Source organism: Oratosquilla oratoria, chromosome 4, assembly GCF_046742065.1.
Source record: "Oratosquilla oratoria isolate Oo_2021 chromosome 4, ASM4674206v1, whole genome shotgun sequence".
Classification (NCBI taxonomy): Eukaryota; Metazoa; Arthropoda; class Malacostraca; order Stomatopoda; family Squillidae; genus Oratosquilla; species Oratosquilla oratoria.
The window spans coordinates 82,210,266-82,225,439 of NC_134780.1; the positions used below are offsets into that span (position 1 = coordinate 82,210,266).

Here is a 15,174-nt window from a genome sequence, read left to right on the forward strand (position 1 = left end):
GGAGAGAGGATTCAGAAGGGTGGATATCAGGGGGTCTGGCATGCAGCAGTGTGTTGTCTTTCAGTGTGTTAATGGAGCGGTGAGTGATATGATTATGAATATGTTTCCGGAGGCTGGTATTTGGTGGTTGTGGAGGAAGAGAAGAGAGTATCTGTGCGTAATAAAGGTCTTTGGGTGTAGTTTTAATGTTTCTTGGTGTGTGTGGGTGTTCTGCTATGTAGTGTAGCGGGTGTGATGTGTTTGTGGTGGCTGCAGCAAGTGTTTGTGTGCCTCTCATGTCGAGGTGGTCCTTGACTTTGAGGACTTTTGTTTCATGGTGTAAATGGTCTGTAGGTGATGTATTTGTGCAGCCTGTAATTGTTTTTAGGGCTTTGTTTTGTATGATTTGAAGGGTGTTGTGGTGTGTCTCACTGAGATTAGGAGCCCATGCAGGACTCGCATAATTCATCACTGAGCGTATGCATTGTTTGTATATTGTTATATTAGTTTCTTTGTTTTGTCCAAATGTTGTTCCAGTGATTGACTTAAGTGCGTTAAGTCTAGGTGTGCATTTGTTTTTTATGTTTGTGAGGTGTTGTTTGAAAGACATGGATGTATCGTATGTTACACCAAGAATTTTCGGTGTGTTTGTGTGTGGTATTAGAGTGTTGTTGATGTAGAGATGAGGTATGTATTTGTGTTCTTTTGTCCAGTTGGTGAGAAGTGTTGCTGTAGATTTGGTTGGAGCTATTTTGAGTCTGTTTGTGATGAACCATGTGTTGAGTGTGTCAAGGTAAGGCTGGATTATTTCTGCAGCTTTGTCTGTGTTACGATGTGTGCATGTGATTGTTATGTCGTCTGCGTAGGAAGAGATTTGTATTTCTGAGGTGTCTGGCGTGGGTAAGTCATGCATGTATAGATTAAATAATGTGGGGGATAGAACTGAGCCCTGTGGTACTCCGTTCTTAATGTTTCTGATGTGCGATGATTGGCCATTATATGACACATGAGCATTCCTGCCTGCCAGATAATTGGCCAGCCATCTTTTGGTGTTATTGTGCATGTCTGTGTTATATATTTTATTTGTTAGGTTGTGGCGGGGGATAGCATCAAAAGCTTTACTAATGTCCAATGTTATAAGAAGTGTTCTGTGGTGGGGCCTATCTGAATTGATGCCATCTAAAATTCTTTGTGTGAGGTTTGTCAGAAGAGTGTTTGTGGAGTGTAGTGGCCTAAAACCGTGTTGTGAGTCAGCAAGGGGAATATATGGTGTGACAAGTTTAAGTATTAGGCGTTCAATGACTTTAGAGGGGGTGCAGAGAAGTGTGATTGGGCGGTGCGATGTTGGGATTGTTGGGTCTTTGTTCGGTTTTGGAATGGTGATTATTTTACCATGCTTCCAGATGTCGGGTATAGTGTTGTGTGAATAGCTGTAGTTTGCAATGTTTGTGAGTGCGTGTATACCTTGTGGTCCAATGTGTTTTAGGTGGATGTTGCTTATGTTATCAGGGCCACAGGCAGATGAGTGCTTGAGATTATGCATTATGAGTTTTGTCTGACTGTCTATGAAGGGTGTATAGTCTGAGTCTGTGGGGAAGTCTTTCTTACGTCGAATGGTGCGTCGGTCGTCAGGGTGAGATGTAAGATGGCTCGTCTGTGCAAAATGACGTATGAGTGCGTTTGCTTGTTGTCTGTTTGAGGGTAGATTATCTGTTGTTGTGATTATTGCTGCGTGAGAGCGTGTAGTGTTAGTGTTGGATAGTGTGATGCTGTTGAGTGTTTTGTACAATTTGCTGGTGTTTGTTTTGTGATCAAGTGTATTGATAAAGTTTTGCCAATTTTGTGTTTTTTGTTCATGTATTTTATTGGCAATCACAGTGTTTAGTGTTTGTATTTGGTCTGCTATGTTTTGAGGGATAGGTGTGGGGGTATCGTGTTTAAGTGTGTCACGTTGTCTGATGAGGCCTTGGATTTCTGGTGTGAAAATCACACAACCCCAACTTCACACCAGAAATCCAAGGCCTCATCAGACAACGTGCAACAAGTGTAGATGCTGTATATGGGCCAATATGGCAACCTTACAAAATCTAGATAAGCATGAAGCTATTTGCCAATATATTGTGTCTGCATACACCAGCAATGTCATCAACCTGAAAACAAACAAGCATTGATCAGTCTATGTGCCTTTATACAATATAGCCATGTGCTATACATGTGTTTGATGGACTGCTATGAATGGTTTCCTCCATGTATATCCATCATAGTCCTCTAAAATCCACTTTAGTCTTAGCACAACTTTCAGGGATTGAACACTACAAATTTTCCTTACTACATCACTCCATGTCATGTGGCTCCTGCCGCTCCTCCTCAGGCTCCTCTATATCAGATGAAATCATGACTCTAGGGCCGGGGCTGGGCAGATCATCAATTGAGTCCTCAGAATCTGCTTCAGAATGGTCCGAGTCGTCCGACTCAAGCTGGAAAGTGGGGATGCTGCTTGAAGCAGTAGAATCCCTGCTGGTTGATGGCTGTGGTGGTGGTGGATTACTGGCATGAGCTGCATGGCGAGGATATTCATGGGCATCGTCCATATTGCCCAGTGCCAAGTTTTGCCCAATAAACACCAACTTGGCAGCTCTGTCGGTGGTCAAACGATTCCTTCTCGCAGAATGTACCAATGCATGTCTGCTAAAGGATCGCTCGACAGATGCACTGGATGGGGGCAGTTGCAGGATGTTTGAGGCAACACGGGACAGCTGAGTTGAGCAACAGATCCCGTTCCACCAACTAGATGCTGATGTCTTATCAACAGCACTCCAAACAAATGGCTTTGAAAAAAGTTTGATTTGGACCTGTAATCTGCCAACTCAGCTATTACTTGGGTCTCATCGACATTTGGCAGTTGTGCAGCAATTTCATAAATGGCCTGCATTGCATCCACCTGAAAATCAACAATATTTTTAGTATAAGTATATGATACCGCAACTTGTATAATTTTAAAGAGATACTACTAGTAATTTAGGTCAGGTGAATTCAGGTCAAGTAAGACTTGGAGGCATATGCAGTGGCATACGGGCAAGACTGGATTTTGGGGGTAATAAGAACATATTATTACAAAATAAAAATAAAAACTACTTACCGCTTCTTCACCCGAAAGGTGACATCCACAGTAACAAGGATTCACCAAACTGGCTGCAATGTGAATACTCTTCACCAGGAATTTTTTCCTTTCACGAATTATTCCCTTGGAGGCATCTTCTTCACTCTTCAGGATTTGGGATGAGGAGAGATTCTCTTCAAATGACAGCTTTAAATCACTGAACACTTTCATTACCAGAGAGAGGTTTTTATTGTCTCCTATGGCAGTGATGGCATCTACCACTGGCTTCAGGAGCTTGAAAATACCCTCAGTCCGATCCCAAAATACTTCTGAAAGTAGGAACTTCCTAATGGACAAATCCAAAGATGGCTTGGCATCATCATTGATTGCAAGAGCCTGAAGTGCATGTTTATTAATGCATACACTCTTCATACACTGGATAATGGACCCCCATCTGACCCAGGGCAGTGGACAAGGTGCAGGGATGACCCGTTATCCAGGAGGTGCTAAGATAAGAGGGAGGGTGGAGGGGTGTGGAGTGTATTCAGGGATGGAATAGGTGGGAATGATTTTATGCCTTTTCCTTTTTGGCTACCTCCCTTGTAAGGGGGAAAAAGCCTTGGTATATGTATTTATGTATATTTGCTCTTTTCCAATCTTCTGGAACTTTTCCTTCTTTCAATGAACTGCTTATTAGACTATGTATTTTGTCTGTTAGTTCGTTCCTGCATTCTCTCAAAATCCAGTTTGCCATTTCATCTGGTCCATGCGATTTTCTGACTTCGAGATTACTCAAGGGATTCATTATTTCATCCCTTGTTACTTCTATCTCTTTCATAGGGGGGACTTCCTCCTCCCACTCGACATCTCTAAGTTATATGTTCTCCCTCGTAAACACTGATTTGAAATGCTTGATCATAATTTCTGCAATTTCTATTTCCTCTGTGTATTCAACGCCTCCTTGTCGTAGTTGCTCTAATTCTTGTTTGTTTTTCAGTTTGTTGTTTATAAATCTATAAAATAGTTTTGATTGATCTTTACATTTTTCTATGACATCCTTTTCGTATTTTCTCTTTTCTTCTCTGCACACTTGTACATATTCATTTCTATAACTAGTATATATTTTCCCTTTTTCAGGTCTTTTGTCTTTTTTCCATTTTATCCAAGCTTTATCCCTTTTGTCTTTTAACTCCCTACATCTTTTGTTGTACCAACACTTTACATATCCTTTTTCTTGTTTTTGTCTTTGAACATGCTTTTCCACTCCTTTATAAAATTTTGTCAAAATATTCCATTTCTCTTCTACAGTTGTTTCCTCCTTGTGTATCCTTTTCCAGTCTGCTTTTTGAAAGAATTCTCTTATCTTATCAAAATTTGTTTTTCCATACATCAATCTTCCCTTTCTATATTGTTCGTTTTTTTCATGTATTTTTCCTCATTTAGTTCCAGTTCAACCAATATATGGTCACTTTTACTTAGTGGTGTCTTATATTTACTCTTGTCCACTATTTCAGGTTCTGGTGTGATTATTAGGTCCAGTCTCGATGGTTCTTCATTTCTATACTTAGTATTCTCTTGTATCGATTGTGTCATTGTATGTTCTATAATCATATCAAGTAGAACATTTCCCCATAGGTCTCCTCCACCCTTCACTGTCATCTCTTCCCGGCAGATTTCTTTACAATTAAAGTCACCCATTATAACTTTTCTTCCTCCATCTTTCATTATCTTACTTAGTGTTATCCTTGTGTCTTCTAACATATTTTTGTGTTCTTTCTCTTCCCACGAAGCCGTTTTAGGAGGCACATAATTTACTACAAACTTCCTGCTCTTCCCATCCCTGTCCTCCACTTCCATCATAATCATCTCTACTCTATTTTTCCATATGTAACATTCCTCACATTTACATCCTTCTTAGTCAGGAACATAACTCCACCCCCTTGTTTACCTCCCTATTTCTAATTCAATAATTATATGCACCATGTCCTACACTGTTGGGTGGTAGTGGACCTTTCAATTTTGTCTACAATTCCCGTTATGTCCGGTTCTTTTTCTTTCAGGTAATCATTCAGTTAATTCAAGCCTATTATTTAGGTCATCTATATTTGTGTAAGACACTTTTAATTTTCTTCTACTTCCATCCTGTTTTCTGCTTCCCTTCTGTTTTTTCTCTATTATGAACCATTTCCTCACTTTCATACCCACTACTCTCCAATAGAATTTCTCTTTGTCTGAATGTTCTGTTCTTGTTTTGTTTTTTCCTTAACTTCTAGTCTTTTTGCTTTCTCATCCTCTCTTTCCTCTTTATCCATCTCTCTTTTTATCCATACCTGTTTATATTGATCATTGTCCGCTAGTTACCCTGTTTTTGCTAAGATATTCTTTGCTGTCGTTTGTGACCTGAATTTAACCTTAATTGGTCATGTCTTATCTTTATTGTATTTACCTATTTTATGTTTCTTCAATTTATTTCCCTATTTCTGGTTCATTTTCTTGAACTACTTCTATTATCTTATTTATTTTTTCCTTCTCCTCCTTTACTCTTGTAGTCCTATTTGGATTATGCTTCTCTTCCATCCCTAATATAATTATACATTTCTTTTTATCCGCTAAGTCTCTTACTATATTCTCCTTCTCCCTCATCACTTTAATAACTGTGTCCTTAGTTTGTTCTTTAATTTGTTGTTTCACCATATCTGAAGTTAAACTCATTGTATTATTCATTTTTAAAGAATAACTCTTCGAGAACAATTGGTACGCTCCAGAACTTGTACGTTATGTACAAACAGACATGTGCAAATGGAAATTATACAACCTAAAAAAAGTTTGAGTCTACATTGTATATCAACCCTGAAACTGTTAGGGCGCCTCTCTTATCATTTATCTGATGTGTTGATCGGGAAATACTGCAGCGATAAACTTAATCTCTTTTTTTATGAAGTAGGCGTACTTCTGAAGGATTCTGAAGTTCATTGGTCATGATGCTTTGTCAAATTCTACTGTACATAAGAAATGTCATCTAACACCAATGTATTAGCAGATTTTTTTTTTTTTTTCAATATCTTCCCAGCTGCGAGACAGTTCTCGATCGACACAGACTTTTTTATTGTCATTATTATTATAATTATTATTATTATTATTACTATTATTATTATTATTATTATTATTATTATTATTATTATTATTATTATTATTATTATTATTATTATTATTATTATTATTATTATTATTATTATTATTATTATTATTATTATTATTATTATTATTATTATTATTATTATTATTATTATTATTATTATCATTATTATTATTATTATTATCATAATTATTGTTGTTCGTCGTCGTCGTCGTCGTCGTCGTCGTCGTCGTCGTTGTTGTTGTTGTTGTTGTTGTTGTTGTTGTTGTTGTTGTTGTCGTCGTCGTCGTCGTTGTTGTTGTTGTTGTTGTTGTTGTTGTTGTTGTTGTTGTTGTTGTTGTTGTTGTTGTTGTTGTTGTTGTTGTTGTTGTTGTTGTTGTTGTTGTTGTTGTTGTTGCTTGCCACTTCTCGCCTAGGCTAGTAACTACCTCACAAGACTATTTGAATTGCCTCAACTTCTGCCCAGACGTTGCGTCGTATTCCTCTCGCAATTTAACAATTGGAAAAATGCCCGCCGAAAAACAGCCTACTGGGCCTCATGCTTGATACCGCTGATATCACGCAGTAGGCACACCACACTCTCCCATAGAACACGTCCTCTGTGGACCTCGCTGCCTCGCCAGTGTACAAATACCCACGAACATGAACAAATTATTATCTTCGTTGGCCATCGCCAATCACATTACATTGACTCGTTTTTAGAGTGTCCCGGAAACTTACAGAAACAAGAAAATGTGTTTCGTGACGTGCCCCGAAATGTGCTTCTTGAATTGCCCCGAAATCAGAATCTCCAAGTTTAGTCGGGGCTTATTGCCAACCCCACTCCAGTGATCCAATGCGTTGAACCTACGTGCTTAGGAAAACCGACAAAGTACGGAAAGATCCACGAAATCGGGAAAATGAAATCCTTGGACTCGATTCCCCTCCCCCACACGTGCTCAGTGCTATCGACTAAGGTCAAGCATGGTTCCCGCCGCCCCTATACGACGCATGGATCTATGAATATCAACAGCATCCTGTTCAACTGAGGGCACCCATTCATTTGAAGACATCACCAGTCAGTGCACTATTAAAGGAGACGCCAAAGTGATAATCAGAGATATTATCTTATAGTATTAGCTAGGTCTTAGAGCGCGCAGGGCTAGCTGGGTAGGAAGTTTCCAACCAAATACGTATGTTGTATTTTGCCCAGCTAGTTGATAAGTGAATCATTGTGAAATACATTCATGTTATAGAATACACATTGAAGAAACTTGAATATCAAGTGCATACCGCTGATTGTGGAGATATCTTAAAACATATTAAAATCAGTGTAGTAAGTTCTGTTTAATTAGCATAGGAGTGTGATTTACATGAGTTTGTTTCCCTCTTTTGAGAAACATTTCTCTGGCCCTTCGAAATTTACACGCACGACTTGAAGGGAACGTGTGTGGTCCCGGCCGGCGTCTCAAATTTCCTGGACTTTGGCTCCCAACTGCAGCCATCCCCTTTCACCAATTTCCCGATGTATAAGAATTCGCATGCCCCTCAACCACCTCATCCTCCTCCTTCCACTGTCCAGGGATTTCGGGACACATGGCTTGCTGAATCAGTGGGTAGTGCTACGAGCCACCAACGTTGGGAAACTGGGTTTGCTTATCTTGCATGATGTGAGATTGGAATCTCGGCGCAGCAGTCTGGGTTCGCGTCTCGATCAGGGTCTGCAAGCTTCCATCACGTAATTGCATTCCGTTATTATCCTCCTTCAACAAGGGGATGGGTACTCTGTAAGGTCACCCAAGGATCGGGTTATACGTGATCTGAAGCTCTTGTCCAAGAGGATAGGATATGCCGATCACGAACGCAACACGTGATTTAAGGCCTTGAGACCGGGAACATCTGTTAGAATTATTGTTACTCCTCTGATAAAAAGTGTAGAATTACCAATTAGTAAATAATTATCGACGGATAGTTGCATATTATGGTATTGAATAATAGAGATACTTATTGTAATAATAGCTGAAATTTATTACCTAGACTTGTAGCCATGTCTATTTAAAGACAGCCAATGTAATATCTGCAATTATGCGATATTTCGTAAATATTCGCCTCAACTTTGGATAATTTAAGATGAATTCGACATTGTGCATTTGAGATGAGATAGGGATGGGAAAAGCTGATAGATATCCGTAGCTATTTTGAGTGTCTCACATTTAAGAATGACACGGTAAGTCTTTTGCTACTGATTATACGGAAAGCTATTTCAACCAGTTGTTGCAGCGCCCAATACGGAAGTACCTACAAAAAAGGTATATAGTACGTGTTATTTTAGGCGGGGTACAGACAATTCTGACAATTGCTCAGCAGAGTTGATCAACAGGGAAGTGGGAGGACGGGCAGCTGCCTGTCACTTTGTTTATGTTTCAGTATAAGTTAGACTGGGAACAGAGAAAATGAAAATATGCTGGACAAATTTTTGCTCTTCAATTTTCCGCAGAGCAATTCTCGGTAAAATTCTATAATCGCGCAACCACGGACAACATGAAACTTGCGATGACCAATAGCTCCTAACCTAACCTAACCCACCCTAACTATTCCATAGAAAGTCCAAATAAGAGAAGTGATGAATGTGTTTGCGTGATATTGGAATAAAAACCAATTGTCTTACATTCATTGCACATGCATCTATAAAAATTATGCCCCCTTAATTTGGCAAATGAATGTTATGCACAAAGAATATGAGAGCACATCAGTAGGTTCCTGTATTATAGGAAGGACAGGTATTTTATCAGATAAAAGAAAAGTATGGTCATTTATACAATGATATATTATAGATTTGAAATTAAATCTTGTGGGAGTCACCAAGAAAAAGATTGTTTCAAATGTTTGTAATATTTTTCAGTGTAGTTGTTACTTGTTCTAGCTTAAATCTTCACTTGAAAGTGTGCATGTAGCTTACTAGTGACTGCTACTTGTTGTAGTTATCCAAGCTTCACCTTCACCCTGAATCAGTCTTATCTGCATTTTCACACATAACCTACATCCTTATACAATACGCATCATTCATTTTCCTGTACACATTTTTTTTCTTTCACCATTTATATTTAGAACATGCAATATTTCTGTTTTGTCCATTCTCATATGCCTTTTCCAAGATGTCAACTCGCTTACAACTCATGTACAGAAAAATTGTCCATGAAACTGTATCCTGAAACATTTCATCCACAGACACTGCCAAGGGTGGTCACCACATATATGGATATATATATATATATATATATATATATATATATATATATATATATATATATATATATATATCTGTTACTCGTCTTAATATATATATATATATATATATATATATATATATATATATCTGTTACTCGTCTTAATATATATATATATATATATATATATATACATATATATGTATATATATATATATATACAATATATATATATATATATATATATATATATATATATATATATATATATATATATATATATATATATATATATATATATGCACATTTTAACAACCACAATGCACTTTAATTCTAAGCTATCAAAGGCCGACATAGAGAAATTGAAATGTGGTACTGCCAAGGACTCAAACCCAGCAACCACATGACAAGTGCCATAATAACTTACCAACTAGGCAGTCTCTTGATAGCCTAGTTGGTAATTTACTACGCCATTTGTCATGTGGTTGCTGGGTTCGAGTCCTTGGCAGTACTGCTTTTCGATTTCTGCATGTCTGCCTTTGATGGCTCATAATTAAAGTGCATTGTGGTTGTTAAAATGTATCTCTAATCACTGGGACCCATTCAGTGTTGTGCATATACATATATATATATATATATATATATATATATATATATACATATATATATATATATATATATATATATATATATATATATATATATATATATACACATATATACACACATACTTATACATATGTATATATTGAAAATATGTCATTTTGAAAGTAATTTTTGTGAAATATATATTTTGATATGCTTTTAGTGAAATGTTAGATTTTTTTTATTATTGTTTAATGTTTTTCTTTATATATCTTAGTAAGTAATAAATGTTTAAAGGGAAAGGGGGACAAGTGTGAGTGTAGGATTTTCATAGGGATCAGCTTGTTGAGTGTAGTTGGGAAGGCTTATGGGAGGATCTTGATTGAGAGGATTAAGAGAGGAACAGAGGGAGTAATTGGTGAGGAACAGTGTGGTTTTAGGACAGGTAGGGGTTGTGTAGATCAGATTTTTGTGGTAAGATAGATATGTAAGAAAGGTATAGGAAAAGGTAAGGATGTTTTTGGGGCTTTTATGGATCTGGAAAAGTCCTACAACAGGGTAGACAGGAAGGCACTGTGGGAGGTACTGCAAATATATGGGATAGGAGGAAAGCTGTTAAGAGCAGTCAGGAGTTTTTATGAGAGTAGTAGAGCTTGTGTTAGGATTAGAAATGGAGAGAGTGAATGGTTTGAGGTAAAGGTGGGACTTCGTCAGGGATATGTTATGTCGCCCTGGCTGTTCAATCTATACATGGATGGGGTGGTACGAGAGGTGAATGCAAGGGTGGTGGGTCAGGGGTTGGAGATGGTTAAAGAAAATGGAGAAAAGAAGGAAATAAGCAAGTTGTTGTTTGCTGATGACACTGTGCTTGTATCAGGATCAGAGGACGGATTGAGAAAGTTAGTGACAGAGTTTGAGAAGGGGTGTGAAAGAAGGAAGCTGAAGATAAATGTGGGCAAAAGTAAGGTGACGAGATGTACAAGGGGAGAGAGTGACAACAGGCTGGAAGTGAGCATTAAGGGAGAGAGACTGGAGGAAGTGGATAGTTTTAGATACTCGGGTGCGAATGTGGCAGGAAAGGGAGGAGTGGGGGTGGAGGTAGAATGTAGATTGAGAGAAGCGAGTAAATGCCTTGGTGGATTAAAAAATGTAATGAGAAATAGACATCTGGGAATGGATGCTTAAAGGAGGTTATATGAAGGAGTGATTGTGTAAGGGGGAAAAGAGCCTTTGGTATATGTATGATATGTTTTTGTAAATAAATATATGGCCTAATTTATGGTAGCAGAAATATGTGATATTCCATTTTCAATAACTATCGTAACTATAAAGTTCTTCATCCAGCATATTCTAAATGATTAGCTCTGATTTCCTAGGTGGAGAGTTCAACATGGCAGGTGTGAAACTCAAGGACATACAAGCTGCTGCAAATCGAATTCAGAATTTTGTACATTATACACCTGTTATGACAAATTCTACCCTTGATGCTATAGCAGGAAGACAACTATTTTTTAAGACTGAGAATCTACAGAAGACAGGATCTTTTAAAGCTAGAGGAGCTTGTAATGCTGTAAGTATTTGAAAAGTACTGAGTGTATATGTATTATTTGATTTCACTCTCAATCTGTCCCATAGTATGGGCACTGTCATTGTTGTGTTGTCCTATACATATTAATCCTATAAAGCCACCAATGGATTAGTAGGTAACCACTCAATGAATCCTAGAACTACATGGTATACAAATTAAGATTTGAAGCCCTTGAACTAGAATACTTGAAAAGAGGAAGGGAAGGTGGAAATGTGATTGTTGAAAGAGGAGGAAATTTGTAGACAAAGATAACTATGTCTGCAAGTGGTGACTCCAGTGGGAGGACATAAAAGTATGAAACTACCCCCTGCAACAAAAAAAAGATAAATAGATAAATAAATTAAATTGAATAAATGAATAAATATATAAATGCTTTTTAAGTAGGTGAGCCCATCACTAAGCTTTATTTTGTATGAAAAAAGCCTGCAAAATAGATATATATCTTTATCACAACTAACACCACAGTCGGACAAAAGAAAGAGTTGAGTAAGCAAAACTATATATTTCAATTACTAACTGCAATCCTCTTCAGTAGTACAAAGTGGAAGGAGGATGCTGTCTTAAATAGCAACCTCTTTCAAAGGGAAGGGAACTGGGGAAAGAATAAATGTCACTACCCCAACCATTATGTGACCTGAGGATGACATGTGGTTGGGTCAGGGGGAGGGAGAGGAAACATGTTGACCTCTTAATAGACCACAAGAGGTCTATCAAGTATGGTCAAGAAAGTTCAGCCGTGTTTCAGCACATGAACAAATTTAATCACCGGATGGACTGGGATAAATCTGACCTTATTTATAAATCAGGTTGTGGGTTTAGAAGGAAAATGGTGGAATCCACTTTAATTGAATATTTCCCCACAATGAATATTTCCAAGGGTCAGTAGACCCTAGATATAATATCAGGATTATTCATCACCAAACAAATTGTCAACAAGTTTCCTCCCCCTCCCCCTGACCCAACCTCATGTCATCCTCAGGTCACATAAGGGTTGGGGCAGTGACATCTATTCTTTTCCCAGTTCCCTTCCCATTGTAAGAGGTTGCTATTTAAGACAGCATCCTCCTTCCACTTTGTACTACTAAAGAGGATTGCAGTTAGCAATCAAAATATACAGTTTCACTTACTCAGATCTATCTCGTCTGACTGTGGTGTTTGTTGTGATTTACAGATGTTTTACTATATTTTTCACCAGTGATGCATCCTTACAATGAACATGCAACTTCTCATTTATGAATTAGAGACAAGTATAACAGATGAGAATTGAAATTATAGATGTTTCATATTTAAATGTGAATATATAGAATTTCAAGTGAGTTGATATATTTATATATACATTGCAGGTGTTTCTAGCCAAGGAGAGGAAATCAGATGTTCCTGGGGTAGTAACTCACAGCAGTGGTAATCATGGACAGGCTGTAGCTTATGCAGCAAGTAAGCCTCAGACAAGTGTTGAAATTTCCATTTTTATTTCTTGTTGAAACATGATCATATATTTATCAGCTAGTTAATTTATTCTCATATGGTTTAACTTTCTTACTTTTCCTGTCAATTTCAAAATACCTTTACATTTTGATATGTAAGTTCACTACTGAATTTCTGGGAGCCAGTGGTCAAGCACCTCTTACTCCATACATAATTATGAGTATTTGAAATTTCTACAATTGCTAATTAACTAGCAGGATCAGAGGAGGGATTGAGGAAGTTAGTGACAGAATTTGGGAAGGTGTGTGAAAGAAAGAAGTTGAAGATAAATGTGGGTAAAAATAAGGTGATGAGATGTACAATGGGAGAAAGTGGCAGCAGACTGGAGAGAGACTGAAAGAAGTGGATAGTTTTACATACTTGGTTGCAAATGTCGTAGGAAAGGGAGGAGTGGAGGTGGAGATAGAATGTAGATGGAGAGAAGCGAGTAAATGCCTTGGTGGATTAAAAAGATGTAATTAGAAATAGACATTTGGGAATGGATACTAAGAGAAGATTGTATGAAGGAGTGATTGTCCCAACAGCACTGTACAGGGCAGAAACATGGAACATAGAAGAGGAGGAGTTTGAATGTATTTTACCTAGTTGTATTTTACGGGATGAGAGCTATGCTCGTAGTGACCCATTTTCGTATCTTTCCGCATCCAGTTTATTCTTAAAATCTTGTATAGTATTGGCACTCACTGTTTCTCCGTTTAGCTTGTTCCAGACATCAATCACTCTATGTGGGAAGCTATTCTTATTCAAATCTCCTCTGTAACTGTCCTTCTTTAGCTTCTTCTCATGTCCTCTTGTTTCTCTTCTGTCCCATTTTAATAAGTCATCTTTATCAAGAATTTCCATCCCTTTCATAATTCTGAAAGATGTTTGAGATGAGGTGCCTGAGAAGTATGAAAGGGGTTACTAGGCTGGATAGAGTGAGAAATGAGGAGGTGAGGAGAAGAATGGGGATGGGAAGGAAGTTGGAATATAGGGTTGATGAAAGAGTATTGGGATGGTTTGGACACACAAAAATCGACTAAAACATATGAATCTGTTTTCCCTAAAAAAGCGTAGACTCGGAGGTGACTTGATACAGGTCTTTAAGATTTTAAAGGGAATTGACAACATCAAAAGTGACCAAATTTTCACATTGAATGAGAATCAGACAAGAAACAATGGTCTCAAACTGTCCAGAAATAGATTCAATTTGGAAGTAGGTAGAAACAACTTTGCCAACTGTGTAGTTAATGAATGGAATAAACTTCCTGCACAGGTAGTGCAATGTAGTTCAGTTCGAAGCTTTAAGAATCATTTAGATAAACACCTAAGCAAGATGCTGTAATGATTATAATTTATTTTATATTATTTGTTTTTGTTTTGTTATCATTTGTCTGTCTGATTTTCATTTATTATTAGTTATATGTCAATTTATTATTATCTACTATTTACCTGTTTGTTTATTATTTAACTATACCTATGCATTTATGTATTTTATTTGTTATTTACATTATTATAGTTTTTATTTATTATTTTATTATTATTATGATTTTTTTCGCATCCAACCTAGATATGGACCAAAAGGTCTCCTGTCGGCATGCTCCGCCTTTGTAATCCTTTGTAATCCTTTGAAAGACTAGTAAAAAAGGTGTGGAAGGCAGAGGTGGAAGGAGTGAACATGAGGGGGCAACCTGGGATGAGATGGATGGATGTGGTAAAAAGGACATTGGCAAAGAGGGGAATGTTTGTTGAGGAAGGACAGAAAATAGGGGTAAATGGAGAATGGTTGTGTATGGATGATGCTGTGATGCATGAGGGTGAGTGGATGGGGGATGGTGGGTAAGGGAGTATGTGTGAGAAATAAATTGATGCAGCCCGAAGGGATTTCTCCCTGTCTTCTTTTCTGCATGAGGGGACGGAGAGGGGAGGGTCACCGATTTAATAAAGTGGCCTTGCTGTGGATGTGCTGTGTTTTGTGACACTGCTTCTGACACAGGGCAGTGGGCAAGATGCAGGGATGACCCATCATCCAGGAGGTCCCAAGATACAAGGGAGGGAAGGGGGTGGATGGCAGTGGAGTATGTTGGGGAAGGAATGGGTGGGAGTGGGTTTTATG

At 37.8% G+C, this 15,174-nt stretch overlaps 1 protein-coding gene and 1 pseudogene across 14 annotated transcripts in view; one reads left to right on the forward strand and one right to left on the reverse strand.

Moving 5' to 3' along the window:
- Positions 1 to 15,174, forward strand: part of LOC143024990 (serine racemase-like) — a 56,064-nt gene that overhangs the window by 12,563 nt on the left and 28,327 nt on the right. Inside the window, exons 1-3 of one of the 14 annotated variants that reach the window (XM_076184549.1) lie at positions 3,507 to 3,582; positions 11,383 to 11,576; positions 12,938 to 13,028. In XM_076184549.1, the coding sequence (XP_076040664.1) occupies positions 3,522 to 3,582; positions 11,383 to 11,576; positions 12,938 to 13,028 (346 nt within the window). In that variant the 5' untranslated portion in view covers positions 3,507 to 3,521. Of the gene's footprint in view, positions 1 to 3,506; positions 3,583 to 6,678; positions 6,840 to 6,907; positions 7,273 to 7,338; positions 7,365 to 7,507; positions 7,531 to 7,646; positions 7,933 to 8,071; positions 8,179 to 8,276; positions 8,504 to 8,632; positions 8,703 to 11,382; positions 11,577 to 12,937; positions 13,029 to 15,174 lie in introns of those variants that run through there. The other 13 variants (XM_076184561.1, XM_076184558.1, XM_076184560.1 and 10 more) reach the window with 13 other exon arrangements.
- On the reverse strand, positions 2,095 to 3,563 carry LOC143024991 (uncharacterized; annotated as a pseudogene).